This window comes from Mobula hypostoma, chromosome 4 (genome assembly GCF_963921235.1).
Source record: "Mobula hypostoma chromosome 4, sMobHyp1.1, whole genome shotgun sequence".
Classification (NCBI taxonomy): domain Eukaryota; kingdom Metazoa; phylum Chordata; class Chondrichthyes; order Myliobatiformes; family Myliobatidae; genus Mobula; species Mobula hypostoma.
Genome location: NC_086100.1, coordinates 137,810,341 through 137,828,779, shown reverse-complemented (window position 1 = coordinate 137,828,779; position 18,439 = coordinate 137,810,341). Strand labels below are relative to the sequence as shown.

General features: G+C 40.3%; 1 protein-coding gene across 2 annotated transcripts in view; it reads left to right on the top strand.

Moving 5' to 3' along the window:
- Positions 1–220: 220 nt before the first annotated feature.
- Positions 221–18,439, top strand: part of znf330 (zinc finger protein 330) — a 37,006-nt gene continuing 18,787 nt past the window's right edge. Inside the window, exons 1-5 of one of the 2 annotated variants that reach the window (XM_063046607.1) lie at positions 221–471; positions 4,649–4,668; positions 7,928–7,998; positions 16,196–16,275; positions 16,638–16,764. In XM_063046607.1, coding sequence (XP_062902677.1) covers positions 352–471; positions 4,649–4,668; positions 7,928–7,998; positions 16,196–16,275; positions 16,638–16,764 — 418 coding nt within the window. In that variant the 5' untranslated portion in view covers positions 221–351. The remainder of the gene's footprint in view (positions 472–4,648; positions 4,669–7,927; positions 7,999–16,195; positions 16,276–16,637; positions 16,765–18,439) is intronic. The other variant, XM_063046608.1, reaches the window with a different exon arrangement.

Sequence of the window (18,439 nt, the reverse complement as noted above, 5' to 3'; positions counted from 1 at the left end):
GTGTGTGTGTGTTGCGTAATGTTCCTGTCTGCCTTTTAGAATTGCTGTTGCAGAATCTTTATTCAGCTCTTCAAAATCCATCATTTCCTCCATTTCATTTGCCCATTGGCGTCAGCGAACGCGGCTGAAATCAGCGGCAGCCCCCACACGCCATTCAACACTGACAGGGCCAAGCGTCACGAGCGCGCCGGATGTTCGGGGTTTCGTCATGACTCCCGGCGACGTCACAAACGCAGGGTGGAATGAAACGCCGTCAGGCACGAGCTGGCTCCGGGTTGAGTGAGCGGCCGTCTCCGAGCAGCGCCCGCCCGCCGCCTGTCACCCCCGTCCCGCTGGCAGGCGCGCCGCAACATGCCGAAGAAGAAGACCGGGGCGCGAAAGAAGATTGAAAGTCGCAAAGTACGCGAAAAGTTGATCCGGGCTGCCAAGGACAACGTGGATGTGGCGAAGCAACCCTGCAATGCTTCCATGGTGAGTAAGCCCAGCGGCCGGTGGACTGTCAGGCGGTGCCGAGCATGCACTAGAGTTAGGCCCAAGAATTCGCTGACGTTTTCCTATTTACTCTGTTAATGTCAGACTCTCTCTTTATGATGTCTGATTGTTTGGAAGTATGCATTCCCAGACTTTTAGCCAGTGCTCCCATAAAATTGACGTTAATTATCCAAAGATAAACGATTAATTCAATTTCCGCTGTGTCTCTTGTACAATTATTTCTACTAGGGTAACGCACAAATAGTGATAGTTGTTATTCCATGCAGCCAGCTAACTTTGGCCTTTGAAGCAGTGAAAAGTGAAATGGACCATTATAACAGATGTTTGTATATTGCAATGTATGACATGAAAGGGTCAGTTCACCTGTTACACTGATGGTGTCCTGGAGCGTACATAGTTTTAGGAGTCCCTCGTTTTATTTTATTCATGAGCTCAGACATCTGAAATTTTCCTGATCTTGTCCTAACTCGTGTAAAGCTGCACACATACAACACCTGACTGATGCTCTTGTTTGGTAATGCCATTTTAAAAAAATACTCATTCTTCTTGGTGTCCAAATCCACTATACTGTTTGAAAATGGGTGGGGGGAGGAGAGGCAAAAACGACTAAGGTAGAGATTTGAAATAAAAACAAATCGCAGAGCTTGACTTGTCGGGTATATCTTTCAGCTCTGCATTTTTCCTTTGCCTGTATCCTCACTCTGTATTTGCCCTCTGTTTGGATTCTGCTTTTCTCAGTCTGTTGCTCTCCCCTCTTCCACATTAACTGGACGGCACCTCCACAGCTTTACGTCTTGGCAATCCTGACGCCAGCCTGTCCAAGTGGAAGCAGCTCGCCACTTCACAACCTACTCTCCTGTCAGCCACCACCTTCTTCATCTGTGAAAGAATTTGAAATTCCTACATTAGCCTTACCAGCCATCTCTAAACTCAAAACCAAAAAGGAAGCAAGTTAACCTTAGTCCAGATATCTACATATACAGTAAGCCGTTGGACGTCCTGAATTTAAGAACCCTTCCACCACTCCCCTCCATTTGGCAGAGCTGGTTCCCTCCACTACTGCCCTCCTCCACCTGGCAGAACTGATCCTCATCCACAACAATTTCTCTTTCGGCTCCTTCCATTTTCTCCAAATTCAAGTGTAGGTATGGGCACCCACATGGGTCACAGCTATGCCTGCCTTTTTGTTGGCTCTGTGGAACTGACCATGTTCCAAACCTTCACTGGTAATGCTCCCCAGCTGTTCCTGCGGTACTTTGACAACCTTACTGGCGCTGCTTCATGCACTCATGCGGAGCTCGTTAATTTTTATCAACTTTGCCTCCAGCTTCCACCCTGCCCTTAAATTCATTTGGTCCTTTTCTGACACCTCTCTCCCCTTTCTCAATATCACTGTCTCCATCTCTGGAGACAAACTGTCTTTCGCTTTTTTTTTATAAACTTATGGATTCTCACGGCAGTCTTGACCATACCTCTTTCCACCCATCAGGAAGAAGGCACAGGAGCCGCAGAACTCACATTAACAGGTTCAGGAACAGTTATTACCCCTCAGCCATCATCTGGCTTTTGAACCAGTGGGGTTAAATTCATTCATCTTCACTTACCCCATCACTGAATGGTCCCCACACCTATCAACTCGCATTCAAGGACTCTTCTCATATTCTCAATTTTTATTGCTTATTTGTTTATTATTTTTCTTTTGCATTTGCGTAGTTTGATGTCTTGCACATTAGGTGCCGTCTTTCATTGGTTCTGTTGTGGTTCTTGGATTAACTTGAGTTTTTCCACAAAAAAGAATCTCATGATTGTATGTACATGGTGACATACATGTACTTTCGTAGTAAATATACATTGAATTTTCCCACCCTTTCTCCTGTAAAAATGCCATTCCCTTTTCTCTGTTCCTTCATCTCTACTGCATCTGTTCCCAGGATGAGCCTTTCCAGGACATCAGAGATATCCCCCTTCAGAGAACATCCTCAACCATTGATGCTACCCTCACCTGCATTTCCTCCATTCCTGATAATCCGTGCTCACCCCATCTTTCCCTCACCTTAATATGGATAGAGTTCTTCTTGTCTTCACCAACTACTCCTTGACCATCTGTATCCAACATATAATTTTCTGCAATTTCTGCCATCTTCAACGACCCCTTACCACCAAACACATCTTTACCCTTCCCACCCACCACCCTCCCTCCTTGGGTTCAAGGAGCAACACCTCATATTCTGTCTAGGTAGCCTTCAACTTGATGGCATGAACACTGATTCCACCAACTTCCAATATTCCCCCTCATTAATTCCCTATTTTGGCCTCTTGCCTCTTCTCCTCACCTGCCTATCACCTCACCCTGGTGCCCTCAAGGATGAAGTGGGAATTCCAGACCAAGCTTGAATCAATGAAGGGTGCTGAAGAGTTGTGGCAGGGCTCGAATACTATTACCTCTTATAAAGCTAAATCAAGCAACATTGGAGTCAGCAGGGCTTCGCTTCCAGGTGAACTCAGTGCCTTTTATGCTCACTTTGATTGTCAAAACATGAAGGAACTCCCCCATCCCTCAATGATCCTATGATTTCAGTCTCTGAAGTCAACATGTGAGCTGCCTTCAGGAGGATGAACCCACAAAAAGTATCCAGCCTGGACGGGGTAGCTGGTCAAGTAATTAAGACCTGTGCTGATCAACTGGCTGGTGCGTTCACTGACATCTTTAGCCTCTCACTTCGGCAGTGTGTGGTACCCACAGGCTTTAATTGTACTGGTGCTTAAAAAAAGAGTGTGACCTGCCTCAATGACTCGCCCGGTAGCACTTGCGAGAGGCCGGTGCTGTACCGTATCAACTCCTGGCTGAGAAGTGAGCTGGTCTGCTCCAATTTGCCTGCAGAAGCAACAGGTCTAGAGCAGATGTCATCTCATTGGCTTTTCACTCAACCCTGGAACATCTGGATAGCAAGGATGCTTTTTATCAACTGCAGCTCAGCATTCAATACCACCATCCCCTCAAAACTAATCAATAAGCTCCAAGACATTGGCCTCAATACCTCCTTGTACGACTGGATTCCCTCACTGTAAACCCCCAGTCAGTTCAGATCGGCAGCAGCATCTCCTCCACAATCTCCATCAACACAGGTGCACCACAACGCTGTATGCTTAGCTTCCAACTTTACTTGCTTTACGCTTATGACTAACACATACAAAAAATGCTGATGAACGCAGCAGGCCTGGCAGCATATATAGGAAGCGGTACAGTCGACGTTTTGGGCCGAGACCCTTCGTCAGGACTAACTGAAAGAAGAGATAGTAAGAGATTCAACCTGATGGCATGAACATTGACTTCTCGAACTCCTGTTAATGCCCCACCTCCCCTTTGTACCCCATCTGTTATTTATTTATTATTATTATTTTTTTCTCTTTTTTTTCTCCCTCTGTCCCTCTCACTATAACTCCTTGCCTATCCTCTGGGCTTCCCTCCCCCTTTCTTTCTCCCTAGGCCTCCCATCCCATGATCCTCTCCCTTCTCCAGCCTTGTATCCCTTTTGCCAATCAACTTTCCAGCTCTTAGCTCCATCCCTCCCCCTCCGGTCTTCTCCTATCATTTCGGATCTCCCCCTCCCCCTCCCACTTTCAAATCTCTGACTATCTCTTCTTTCAGTTAGTCCTGATGAAGGGTCTCGGCCCGAAACATCGACTGTACCTCTTCCTAGAGATGCTGCCTGGCCTGCTGTGTTCACCAGCATTTTTTGTGTATGTTGCTTGAATTTCCAGCATCTGCAGATTTCCTTGTGTTTACACTTATGACTATGTGGCTAAGCACAGCTCCATGCCATATTCAAATTTGCTGATGACACCACTGTTGTAGTCCTAATCTCTTGTTGCATGACTGTGGTCTCACCTTTAGTAGGATATTATTTTAAAAAAAGAAGAAACTTTGATATAATAAAGAAAATAATGCTTGTGATATTTTTTGTGTGACATTGTTGTTGACATTGACATCATTGGTATTGCTGCTGTTTGTTATCCATCCTGAGTTTGCCAGGTTTAATGAAACTGAGTCAGTCTCATTTAGATGAGAGTGCTTTATAAAGTTGCACCTACTCAAATTTTATATTGTGGTTTTGTTTTAGTTCTGTCCTGAAAATATTTTCTTTGTTTTCAACAGGAATGCGACAAGTGCCAAAGGTAAGTGAAGAGAGAATTATTGCTTAGTTTTTGCACTTATGAATCAGCATGTTTTTAAATTTAATATCTGTAGTTTTAATCACTCAATAATTCCATCATGTTGCCCTGTTGTGTACACCCAGTGGCTATTTCATTAGATGTAGGAGTGAAACCTGGTGCAGACTTCTTTCTTTTTAAATCTTTTTATTAATTTTTCAAAATTATACAGTCAATAACAAAGTTGGTACAAAGAGATTGGAAAAATGTTCATCAGCATATATAAAATGAATTTTAAGTAACATAGATATAAAAGACTTCCAAACTCATGATGAGATTAAACATTAAAAAAAGAAATAAAAAGAAAAAAATATATATAAACAAAAAAAAAACCCAAAAGAAAAAGAGGGAAAAAAAACCCCAAAAAAAGCAAAACAGGGCTAGACCAACAGCTTGTATCAGACACGTTCAATAATGTTGTTAACTCCGCTCCTCTCATCATATAACTGAAGTTTAGAAAAAAGATTCGGAAAGGTCAGATTACATCATATGAAAATGTTGCATAAAAGGTTTCCAAGTTTCTTCAAATTTAACCGAAGGGTCAAAAATATCACTTCTAATTTTCTCTAAATTTAGACTTAATATGGTTTGAGAAAACCATTGGAATGTAGTTGGAGGATTAGTTTCCTTCCAGTTCAACAAAATAGATCTTCTTGCCAGTAAAGTAACAAAAGCTATCATTTGACAGGCTGAAGAAGACAAAGATCTATGTTCTACCATTGGCAATCCAAAGATTGCCGTAATAGGATGAGGTTTTAAATCGAAGCATAGAACTGTCGAAATAATATCAAAAATGTCTTTCCAATATTTTTCCAAAAGAGGACAGGACCAAAACATATGAGTTAAAGAAGCCATCAGAGTGACATCTATCATAAGTAGGGTTTATATGGGAATAAAAATGAGCTAGTTTATCTTTGGACATATGAGCTCTGTGTACTACTTTAAATTGTATTAATGTATGTTTAGCACATATAGAAGAAGTACTAACTAATTGAAAATTTTTTTCCCATTTCTCTATAGGTGGGGAAAGTTGAAGTTCCCTTTCCCCATTCATTTTTGATTTTATCAGATATATCTGGCTGTAATTTCATTATTATATCATAAATTATTGCTATTAATCCCTTCTGCAAAGGATTAAAACCTAAAATTTTACCAAAAACGCCAGAAGGATTTGAAGTCGGAAAGGTAGGCAACGTAGTATTTTAAAAAATTCTTATTTGTAGGTATCTAAAAAAATGGGATCTAGGCAAATCAAATTTCTCAGATAACTGCTCAAAAGACATAAAGTAGTCATCCAGAAATAGATCACGAAAACATATTATACCTTTCGTTTTCCATATCAAAAAGGCTTGGTCCATTACCGAGGGTTGGAAAAAGAAATTAGATATAATAAGGCTTGATAACATAAATTCATTCAGATCCAAAAAATTTACGAAATTGAAACCATGTTCGCAATGTAAGTTTAACTATAGGGTTGAAAATTTGTTTATTCAATTTAGATAGTGCAAAAGGCAGTGAAGTTCCTAAAATGGAAGCTAAAGAAAACCCTTGTACAGAATGGCCTTCAAGGTTTACCCAATATGGGCTTGGAGTTATATTCCAATCTTGTGTCCAAAATATTAGGTATCGGATATTAATTGCCCATAAAATCTTAGGACAGGTAATGCCAAACCACCCTCTGCAGACTTCACTTGCTGTAATAAGATTCAACCTGGTGTGTTCTCAGAGATGCCCTTCTGCATGTCAGTGTTGTAATGCATGGCTATTTGAGTAGCTGTCGTCTTTCTGTAAGCTTGAACCAATCTGGCTATTCTTTGACCTCTCATTAGCAAGGTGTTTTTTGGCCACAGAACTGCCACTCACTGGATGTTCTTCCAGTAAAGTGATGGCGTGCTCAGTTGCAGCGGCCTCTCTGGGGCTCACCAAAGATGTTTTTGCCTTTTCTGAGTGTCTCTTTTTTATGATGGTAAGACAATGCTGGACATTAAGAACTTCAAGTTCTGCAGGTCTACCCCTTCAGCAAGCCGCTCATTAGCGGAGGAGCTGAACGGTGCAGACCGTGTTGCTGCGAAAAGCCATGGGAGTTGGTGTGCGAAGGTGGGATGATTGCAAGTGATTGTCTTGGATGCTTTTCTTGTCATCACAAGACCCAGTTGCACATTGGTAATGTAATATAGCAAGCCTGGTTCATTGTTTTATTGGTGAGATGGGCAGCGGGAGGAGCTGTGTGGCCACAGTTGTAGTGAAAACTCGGCCTCGTGGGCTTGCCTGTTGCAGTCATCTGGTGGGGGCAGTGGGTGCGCAGTGGCACAGCATTGGCCCCTCCTGCCATTGCTGCCCTCTGGTGTTCGCTTGATGGAAATCGAGCTGGAGTATGTACGTGTGTGTGTGTGTGTGTGTGTGTGTGTGTGTGTGTGTGTGTGTGTGTGCGCGCGCGCGCGCCGAATGCTGAGGGCTTGTTCTTGCTGACAGCACCCATACACCATCAATTTACAGGACATGTCGCTTGGGGACTTGAGCTGTATTGTATTTGTATTTCCTGTGACTGTATACTTACTGCTATCTTATCTGTGCTGTATGTGCCTTGTGCGATGTATGTCTGCTGTGTTTTCCACCTTGGCCCTGGAGGAAAGCTATTTCCTTTGGCTGTGTTCGTGTATGGTTGAATGATAATTTAAAAACATTAACTTGTTTTTTTTTTGTTTTCACACCATTCTCTGTAAACTTTAGAGACTGTTGTGCATGAAAATCCCAGAACATTAGCAGTTTCTGAGAAACTCAGACCACCCCATCATGTTCTGGCATCAGCGATCATTCCATGGTCAAAGTCACTTAAATTACATTTCTTCTCCATTCCGATGTTTGGTCTGAACAACAACTGAACCTGTGGACCATGTCTGCATGTTTTTATGCATTGTTGCTACCACAAGATTGGCGGATTAGGTGTTTGTATTAACAAGCAGAAGTACTGGGGAACCTGGTAAAGTGGCCACTGAGTGTCTGCTACAGTGTTATACCATGAGACTTCCTCATTGAAATTTTAGCTTGCTATTAATGATTTTTCTTCGTACTTGTAATCTCCTAAACAAAGGATCCTACTAATTGTTCATGATTTGGATTCGTTGATAGTGTCCATATCATAGTGGAGTAGATGCATATCATTTAATGTTTCTGTGCCTAACTTTGCATTATTTCCCATGTTCATTTTCCTCCTTTGAACAAGACGGCAAAAGAACCGGGCTTTTTGTTACTTCTGTAATTCGGTGCAAAAGTTACCTATTTGTGCCCAGTGTGGTAAGTTGTATACAGTGATTTATTGAATTACTTCATTTGTCTTAACATGCTTTCTACCTGTAATGTTCAGTAATAATTGGGAAGTTTATAGAGAGCCTGTTGAAAAAGAACGTTGTTAATTGTGCATAAATCTATATCAACACGTCTATTGGTGTAAAAGGAATAACATAGTGCTGATGGCAAGAACTCTTGAAACTTACTGTTCCTGCTTTGCTAGTGTTACTTTATCCTAGGTGGGAGAACAGTATATGCTAATATAGATTTATCAGGGTTTGCTGTCAATGGAATCCTGAGTGACCTTGTACAAATAGATTTCATAAATGTTTAACTTTTCAAGGGACATCTTTCAGCAAATTGTATTGAGGTTTTCAGTTTTAATGGGCTACATTTGATGGAGTGGGATAAATTTGAGGATGTTGTGAAATTAATTATCTGGAATTAATGTAAATATTTTCATGGTTGTTCCTAGATTAATGGATTATATACAGCGCAGGAAAGATGTGTACATCTAGCCAAAGGTTGTCATTTTTCAGATAAATGGATCTGGTCCAGTTATTAACTATTACCCATATTGGATATTTTGGTTACTGCTTTTCAGCAAAAAAATTGCAAATGAATGCCAGTTCATAATGTCACACAAGTATTTTCAATAACCAGCAAAAAATAGAAAGATGACATTTGTTCTAACAACGAAACCAAGGAAAACATTGCAATTTTTCCAGCACCCATCACTACCTCTGAGTTCCACACTCTCAGCATCCTCCAAGTGAAGAAAATTCCTCTCATGTTCCCCTTAAACATTTCATCTTTCACCTTTCACCCTTGTTCCATAACTTCCGGTGGGGGGGGAAAAAAAACTTGCTTGTACTTTACCCACATTCATAATTTTATATACCTCTTTCAAATCTCCCCTCATTTTCCTGTACTCCAGGGAATAAAGTCCTAACCTATTTATCTTTTCCGTAGAGCCCAGATCGTCAAGCCCTGACAACATCCCTGTAAATTTTCTCCACAGTCTTTCAATCTTAGTAATTTTCTGTTTTGTAGGAAGGTGACCAAAACTGCACACCATATACCAAATTGGACTTCAGTGTCTTGTACAACTTCAGCATAACATCCCAATGCCTGTACGCAGTACTTGGATTTATGATGGCCCATGTGCCAAAAGCTCTCTTTATGACCGTCTACCTGTGTGTGATTCCACTTTCAAAGAATCTTGGATCTGTACTTCCAGGTCCCTCTGTTTTATCACGCTTCTCAGTGCCCTACCGTTCACTAATATCTACTATGGTTTGTCCTCCCAGAATGCCACACCTCACACTTGTCTGCATTAAATTCCATCTGCCATTTTTCCAGCTGGTCCAGATCCCACTGCAAGCTTTGGTAATTTTCCTTGCTGTCCACTACAACCCCTATCTTTGGTGTCATCCGCAAATCTACTTTACCACATTATCATCCAAATCATTGATACAGATGACGAAAACAACTGATCCAGCACCAGTCCCTGTGGCTCATCACTAGTCACAGGTCTCTAGTCATAGAGCAATCATCTGTTGGAGGCCTTTTCCTGCAAAGCAAATGTCAAATCCAATTTAACCTTCTTAACCAACCTTTCATGTCAAGGGCCTTGCTAAAGTCTAAATAGACAACATCCACTGCCTTTCCTTCATCAACTTTCCTGGTAATCTCCCTGGGAAAAACTCTTAAGATTGGTCAGACACAACATCACGCACAAAGCCTTATTGACTACCGCTATCCATATATTTGTATGACTTGTACCGTAGAATACCTTCCAATAGTTTTCCCATTACTGACATCAAGCTCACCAGCTTATAACTTCCTGGCTTATTCTTGGAGCTGTTCAAAAATAATGAACATTATCTCTCCTCCAATCCTCTAGCACCTTCCTCAAGGCGAAGGATGTTTTAAATACCTCTGCTAAGGAAGGCCCCTGCAACAACTTTAGTAGCCAGAAGTGTTATGCTTTTAGAGTTCTTTCTGCCTGTGCTTTTAATGACTTGCAATTGGTTAAAATAAATAACTCCTGTAACTTTAGTTGAATCAATGCCTTTCCTATTAATCATGGGAAAAAGTTACCAAGTACCAGCTTTGTGAATCAGGATGAAATAATAGACACTGGAGAATTTGGAAAATGGATTATTGCAGGACAGATCTTTCTGCCGTTGTTGATGCAGCGTAAGAGTTGGAAAATGTATGTGGCAGGAATTGTAAGGATGTGATTGGAAATGGGCATGTTTTTTTCAGAATTATGGGTTTGGTGACCTGCAGGAAAAGGTCATGAGTGGAGGGGTTGCTGGTGTTGGTTGTATGAATGAGTAGGAGTGAATGTGGAGGGGAAATTAATTTCCATGAATGAGAATGTTAGACATTAGCCAAAAACAAAATCTGGAAAAAGAAACAAGCAAACTTTAGAACAGATGTAGCAGGGAATTTAAAAATCAGCACAGAAAGGTTTAAAAATCAGACAAGAAAAAGTAACAGCAGAGATGAAAAGGAAATTAACAGTAGAAAGACTTCGGGAGTATAGTGGAACTGTGGGAACTAGGGAAAAAAATAATTTTACAAATAGGAGATTGGAATGATGAAGGATGGGGCTTTTACTAAAAAAAAGTTAGTGTACTTAAATGTTTTGTATGTTGACAAATCTTTCTACAGAACTTGTATACAGTGGCATGCAAAAGTTTGGGCACCCCTGGTCAAAATTTCTGTTACTGTGAATAGCTAAGCGAGTAAAAGATGAACTGATTTCCAAAAGGCATAAAGTTAAAGATGACACATTTCTTTAATATTTTAAGCAAGATTACTTATATTTCCATCTTTTACAGTTTCAAAATAACAAAAAAAGGAAAAGGGGCTGAAGCAAAAGTTTGGGCACCCTGCATGGTCAGTACTCAGTAATACCCCCTTTGGCAAGTATCACAGCTTGTAAACACTTTCTGTAGCCAGCTAAGGATCTTTCAATTCTTCTTTGGGGGATTTTCACCCATTCTTCCTTGCAAAAGGCTTCTAGTTCTGTGAGATTCTTGGGCCCTCTTGCATGCACTGCTCCTTTGAGGTCTATCCACAGATTTTCGATGATGTTTAGGTCAGGGGACTGTGAGGGCCATGGCAAAACCTTCAGCTTGCGCCTCTTGAGGTAGTCCATTGTGGATTTTGAGGTGTGTTTAGGATCATTACCCTGTTATGGAAGCCATCCTCTTTTCATATTCGGCTTTTTTACAGATGGTGTGATGTTTGCTTCCAGAATTTGATGGTATTTAATTAAATTCATTCTTCCCTCTACCGGTAAATGTTCCCCGTGCCACTGGCTGCAACACAAGCCCAAAGCACGATCGATCCACCCCCGTGCTTAACAGTTGGAGGGGGGGTTCTTTTCATGAAATTTTGCACCCTTTTTTCTCCAAGCATACCTTTGCTCATTGCGGCCAAAAAGTTCTATTCAAAAGGCTCAAAGGAGCATCTAAACAAGCCTGATTATTTTGGAAACAAGTCCTATGGACTGATGAAGTTAAGATAGAACTTTTTGGCTGCAATGAGCAAAGGTATGTTTGGAGGGAAAAAGGGTGCAGAATTTCATGAAAAGAACCCCCCCCCCTCCAACTGTTAAGCACGGGGTTGGATCGATCATGCTTTGGGCTTGTGTTACAGCCAGTGGCACAGGGAACATTTCACTGGTAGAGGGAAGAATGAATACAATTAAATACCAGCAAATTCTGAGTTTTATTAAGTACTCACCATGCAGGGTGCCCAAACTTTTGCTTCAGGCCCTTTTCCTTTTTTGTTATTTTGAAACTGTAAAAGATGGAAATAGAAATTTTCTTGCTTAAAATATTAAAGAAATGTGTCATCTTTAACTTTATGCCTTTTTGGAAATCAGTTCATCTTTTACTCAGCTATTCACAGTACAGGTGTCCCCCACTTTTCGAACGTTCGCTTTATGAAACCTTGCTGTTACAAAAGACCTACATTAGTTACTTGTTTTCGCTAACAGAAGGTGCTTTCACTGTTACGAAAAAGACAGCACGCGCCCCGAGCAGCCAAGCTCCTTCCCCGGAACTGCATTCTAGCCGGCATTGCTTAAACACGTGTCTGTGAGCAGCCATTAGCAAGATGAGTTGTAAGGTATCGGAAAAGTCTAAAACAGCTTGTAAGGGTGTTACACTTAGCGTAAAACTAGACATAATTAAGCGTTTCGATCATGGTGAACAAAGTAAGGACAAAGTGAGTTTGGCTTGTGGAAGTTGACGAAGGTGATGTTGAAGAGATTTTGGCATCCCATGACCAAGGACTGATAGATGAAGAGCTGATGCAATTGGAAGAGGGAAGGATAACATTTGAAACCGAATGCAGTAGCAAATGGACCGAAAGTGAAGTTGTCCAGGAACTAAACGTGAAGCAACTGCATCAGACTTTCGCTGCAATGATTGCAGAAAAGTACGACTTTAATTTTGAAAGAGTACGTAAGTTTAGGGGATACTTGCAGGATGGTTTGAGTGCTTACAAAGAACTGTATGATAGAAAAATGCGCGAGGCTAAGCAGTCAAGCATACTGTCGTTTTTCATGCCTTCCACATCAGCCACAGCAGACAACGAAACTTGACCTTCGACATCGAGGCAGGCAGACATAGAAGAAGATGACTTGCCTGCCCTGATGGAAACAGATGACGATGAGATGACACCCCAGTGTCCCACTACCCCAACCCCCGGGCCGTGGACCGATACATTGCCACGGAGAATGCAGCAGTAGCCAGGACGCATCCAGAACATCTTTAAGAAAAAAGCCAAAATAAACAAGCTAATTAATTGGGTGCTGGGTTGCACCTAATTAATTAGCTTGTTTATTTTGGCTTTTTTCTTAAAGATTTGCTGGATGCGTCCTGGCTACCGCTGTACCACTGTATGCTTCGCGGATCAGTATCGGTCCGCGACCTGGAGGTCAGGGACCACTGCACTGCCCCAACCTCCTCTGACTCAGCCTAACACCCCATCATCAGTGTGCTCGGTGCTGTCTTCCCAATTCTGGTAAGTGATAGTACACTGTACATACATTATTTCTACTTTATATAGGCTGTGTATTTTTGTGTTATTTGGTATGATTTGGCAGCTTCATAGCTTAAGGGTTACTGGAGAGAGCGCTTGCGCCATGTTTCTGCCGAGAGCGCTTGCGTGAGATTATCGCTAGGGAGAACAGCGTAGCAATGATTGTAGAAAAGTATTTCTACCTTACATGGGCTGTGTATTTATCATATCATTCCTGCTTTTACTATATGTTACTGTTATTTTAGGTTTTATGTGTTATTTGGCATGATTTAGTATGTTATTTTTTGGGTCTGTGAATGCTCACAAATTTTTCCCATATAAAGAAATGGTAATTGCTTCTTCACTTTACCACATTCCGGCTTACGAACCCTTTCATAGGAACGCTCTACCTTCAGATGGCGGGGGAAACCTGTAACAGAAATTTTGACCGGGGTGCCCAAACTTTTGCATGCCACTGTATTTATGATGGGAACACATCTCGAATAAAAAGGCCAACTCCAAGTATTCAAATGTTTTGAGATAGGATAGATCACATTGACATTTTAAGTACTTCTGAGAATAAAAGAAAACCTAGATAGTCATATCATTTTTCCTTCCTTTAAATGTCATATTGTGAGGGACAGCTGTTTGAATACACAGCATTGCTTCCAAATGCTGATCAATGAAACAAGTATAATAGTGATAAACTTTGGTTTGCAAGGTGGTGCCAGAAAGTTTGTGAACACTGCAGAATTTTGTCTTTTTCTGCATAGATATGACCAAAAATGTGGTCAGATCTTCACATAAGTGCTAAAACTAGATAAAGAGAACCCAAAAGAAATGGCACAAACAGCATTCTACTTGTTCGTTTAGTTATTGAGAAAAATGATCCATTATTACATATATTTGTTGGACAATGTATGTGAACCTTTGATTTCAGTAACTGGTGTGACCTCCTTGTACAGCAATAACTTCAATCAAATGTTTCCGGTAACTGTCGATTAGTCCTGCACATCAGATTGGAGGAATTTTAGGCCAATCCTCTTTATTAAACGGTTTCAACTCTAGGATGTTGGTGAGCTTCCTTGCATGAACTGCTTGCCTGCAGTCCTTCCACAACATTTCTATGGAATTAAGGTCAGGAATATTTTCTTTTGAAACCATTCTGCTGTTAATTTACTCTTGTCTTTTGGATCATTGTCTTGTTGATTATCCAACTTCTCTTAAGCTTCAGGTGCCGTCTACTACACAACATTCTCCTGTAAAATGTCTTGATACAATTTTGAATTAATTGTTCCCTCAATGACTGCAAGCTATCCAGGTCCTGAGGCAGCAAAGCAGCCCCAAACCATGATGCTCCACAGTTGGGATGAGGTTTTGGTGTAGGTGTGCAGTGCCCTTTTTCCTCCAAAGATAACAATGTGCATTTCTGCCAAAAAAGTTCAACTTTTGTCTCACCTGTCCACAGAACATTTTCCCAGAAGCATTGTAGAACACCCAGGTGGTCTTTTGCAAACTTGAGACATGCAGGAGTGTTTTTGTTTTTGGAGAGCATTGGTTTCCTCTGTGGTGTCCTTCCATGAACACCATTCTTGTTCAGTGTTTTACTTATTGTGGACACGTGAACAGAGACTAGCAAGTTCTAGAGATTTATGCAGGTCTTTTGCTGTTGCCCTTGGGTCATTTTTCACCTCCTTCAGCATTGCACGTTGTGCTCTTAGCATGATCTTTGCAGGATGCCTACTTCTAGGGAGAGTAGCAAAAGTACTGAGTTTCCTGCATTTGTAGATACTTTCCCTTACTGTGGACTGATGAACATTCAGGTCTTTAGAAATGTCTTTTTAGTCTCTTCCAGCTTTATGCAACTCTACAATTCTTCTTCTAAGGTCCTCTGAATGTTGTTTTGTTTGAGGCATGGTGCACATGAACAGATTTTTCTTGAGAAGAGGAGGCTCTTTGTGTATCTTTTTTGTTGAGTAGGGCACCTCTACAACCCACACCTCCAAGCTCATCTCATAGGTTGGAACACCTGACTCCAAATTGCTTTTGTAGAAGGCATTACCCCAGAAGTTTGCATGCTTTTCCCAACAAATACATGTGATATTGGATCATATTTCTCAATAAATAAATGAACAAGTGTAATATTTTTGTGTTATTTATTTAATTAGATTCTCTTTATCTAGTTTTAGAACTTGCTTGAAGATCTGATCACAGTTTGGGTCATATTTATGCAGAAATAAAGAAAATTCTACAGGGTTCACAAACTTTCTAGCACCACTGTAGTTTGTAGATTCTTGTGGAGACAGCACCACCATTACCTATTGTATCCTCCTGAAGTGTGTTACATTATTGTAATTTAGCTCTCTTAATTCCAATGCCTTCAACTTGGTCTTTGGTTTCACATTTTCCAAAGCAAGTCTCTTAAGTGGTATCCTGCTTTGAACTTGTAGCTTGTTCCCTTCACAGACTGTAGGGTTTATTAATGCAGTTATCCTTGTAATTTCAAAACCAATTGCTGCTTGTAACTTTGGAAATAGTTTGGAAACTTTTTCTTTGTATTAATAGTTTCTAGATTTCTAAAATCCTAAGTTTTTATCATAGACACAAGTACTTCTATGCACAGGTGCAAAGAATAATTTGCTTTCAGTAACATCACATGAGTAGCATTCTCCAAAAGAACATAAATTACCCTCTGACAGTGGCTACCGCTTCCCAACAATTGTTATTCTGAATATTGGGGATTCAGAAAGAGCCTGGTATTGGCAGGGCTCTACTGTGGGAGGTGTTGCTATCCTAATGTGACAGGTTTATCAGAATTTAGCATGGGCCAAGTGTCCTTCTGTTAACACACTTGTGAGAAAGATCTCTGGATTTGTTGTCTGATGTAAATAGCTCATGTGCACTGGAGGTGATTCATCCCCACGTTACTTGGTTCTTTTAACTGTCTGACAGCAGTCACGCATAACAGTGATGAACATAAAATACTACAGATGCGGGAGATATGAGGGTTAAACAAAACCAGTTAAGATTTTCAGCAGGTCATTACAGGAAACAGATGGGTTTGTGCCTACAGTACAAATTTAATATATTGTAAGTGTATTTATCTTCCTTATACAATGGGTCTTATTTATAATTTGCATCTTTCTGTGCACTCTAGGTAAAACAAAATGTATGTTGAAAAGTTCAGACTGCGTTGTTAAACATCCTGGTGTCTACAGTACAGGGCTTGCCATGGTGGTGAGTACTTACTTGGCTCTTCAGGTTACATGGAAGAACTCTATTTCAGAACATTTTATACCCAAGATTTTTCTCAAATATGCTCTGCATCTATTTTAATTGTATTCATTTTTCTTCAGTAAATGTAATAGTCTCTATGCTTAACATCACCTGTGTTGCTGAATTAAAGGAGCTCACAGTCTGAGAATGATCAAGCTTTTTCTCTTGTGTTAATCAATTTGAGTGGTGAATGTAAAACTTCTCCAACAGTTGCCAGTAGAAATTTGGTGCTGTAATAAGGCTTTAAGTTGATTTAATACGATACAACAAGATACATGAAATGGAATATGTGATAACTATTATATTTCCTTTCCCCCTCATAGGGAGCAGTTTGTGATTTCTGTGAGGCCTGGGTGTGTCATGGCAGGAAATGTCTGAGCACACATGCTTGTATTTGCCCACTTGCTGATGTTGAGTGTATCGAGTGTGAGAGAGGTGTATGGGATCATGGTAAGGATCACCTCCTTTTGCCTTTTTGAAGAAATATTAAAACTTTTACGAGGCAATCATATGTCATTTTTATTCACAAATGTTGTTTGATTATTTGTAGCATTTTCTATTTTTAGTTGAACATTTGTAGTTCATTTTTTCCATATCAATTCCTATTCCTTTTTTTCTATTCTTAGACCTAATGTTATTGATGGTACACTTAAATGACTGCAAAATTATTTTATTTATTATGGACTGGCTTGATGGCAATTGAGATGAGATGTAAATTATTTCCCATAATCTTTTATCTATGTCATCAGCTAAAGTTGAAGGTTATAAAAATAGCATTAAAACTAGCTGGAAGCGAAATTGCTGCTTTTATTGGTATATTGAGTATTTTTTGGCGTGACATTCATTGAGATGAACATTCTACTGATTAAACAGTTAGTGCAGCCTTTCTCAACCTTTTTGCCTTGGAGGAATCCTTGAAATAATTTTCAGGTCTCAGAGAGCCCTGCATTAAAGAAAAATTATTATATATACAGCTCACAGTACTTTAGTGTTGTAGGTATAATAATCCAAAAGTAATTGTCAATGCTCTTAAGTAGAGAATGAATTTTTAGCCAACCTTTCCTGGGGAGAGAAAAAACAGGTAGTTAAGCTTAGCTTACCTTTCTTGAAACTAATCTTTCTTTCCCTTTCATAAATTTTAAAAACTGATAAGGCAAACATAATAAACTTCTGTTAAATAGCTGGCTTAAGCCAAAATGGGATTAAATTTTTCTAAAAGTATGCTTGGTAGATTTAATTTAGATAAAGGTTGTAAATTGATTTTAATGCTATTTACAACATGACAATTAATGGACAATATTGAATAGTAAAATTACTAAAAAACCATAAGGCAAAACAATATGAATAAAAATACAGCCTAAGACACAATTTTATACAAGATTCTGGAAAAAAACATTATCTTACTAAGTGACATGATCAGGCTCAAATATAGGCCTAGCATCTGAAACCTGTGGTTGTTTGCCACAGACTAGACACAATGGAATAGAGCAACTTGGATCACCAGTCCATATAAAAACCCAATGATAAGCTTTCATTGTAAAGATGGACTGTTTATGTCTATTGTTGCACTAGTGCACTGAAATGACTCAAAGATTGTAATTCTTCACCAGTAACTTTATCAGAATTGTCCATAGGCTTAGGCCTAGAATCCTCCTCTTCCATCTCATACCTCCTCTTCAAAAATCATCACATTGGACCATCTTTAGAATGAAAATTTCCCCCCCAATTTCCGAATACACCAGTTGAGTTGGTTCGCTCCCATAAGTCATTTGGCAGCGCGCAAGGGAATGTTGGAAGAGGTAATTTGGGAGGGACGGACTGACTATCCTGCCCAAGTTGGGCAGGTCCTTTCAATGCTCGAAATATGCACTTCATCAGCCTACTGCCCTCCCCTCCATGGAATACAGTGCTCATCAATTAGCAACCACCTCCCTATCTCACGTCAAAAACTGAGAATGGATTCATCCAAACAAACAGTCCTACTGCGCACTGCCATACTGGATTGAGAGACCACTAATGAGATTGCTGACAGGGCTGCTTGGTCACTGCCCACCACTGCGAGTACTAGCATCGTGTGTTGCACAAAATCCAAAAAACAAAGTTTTTTTTTAAATCACCATCTCTC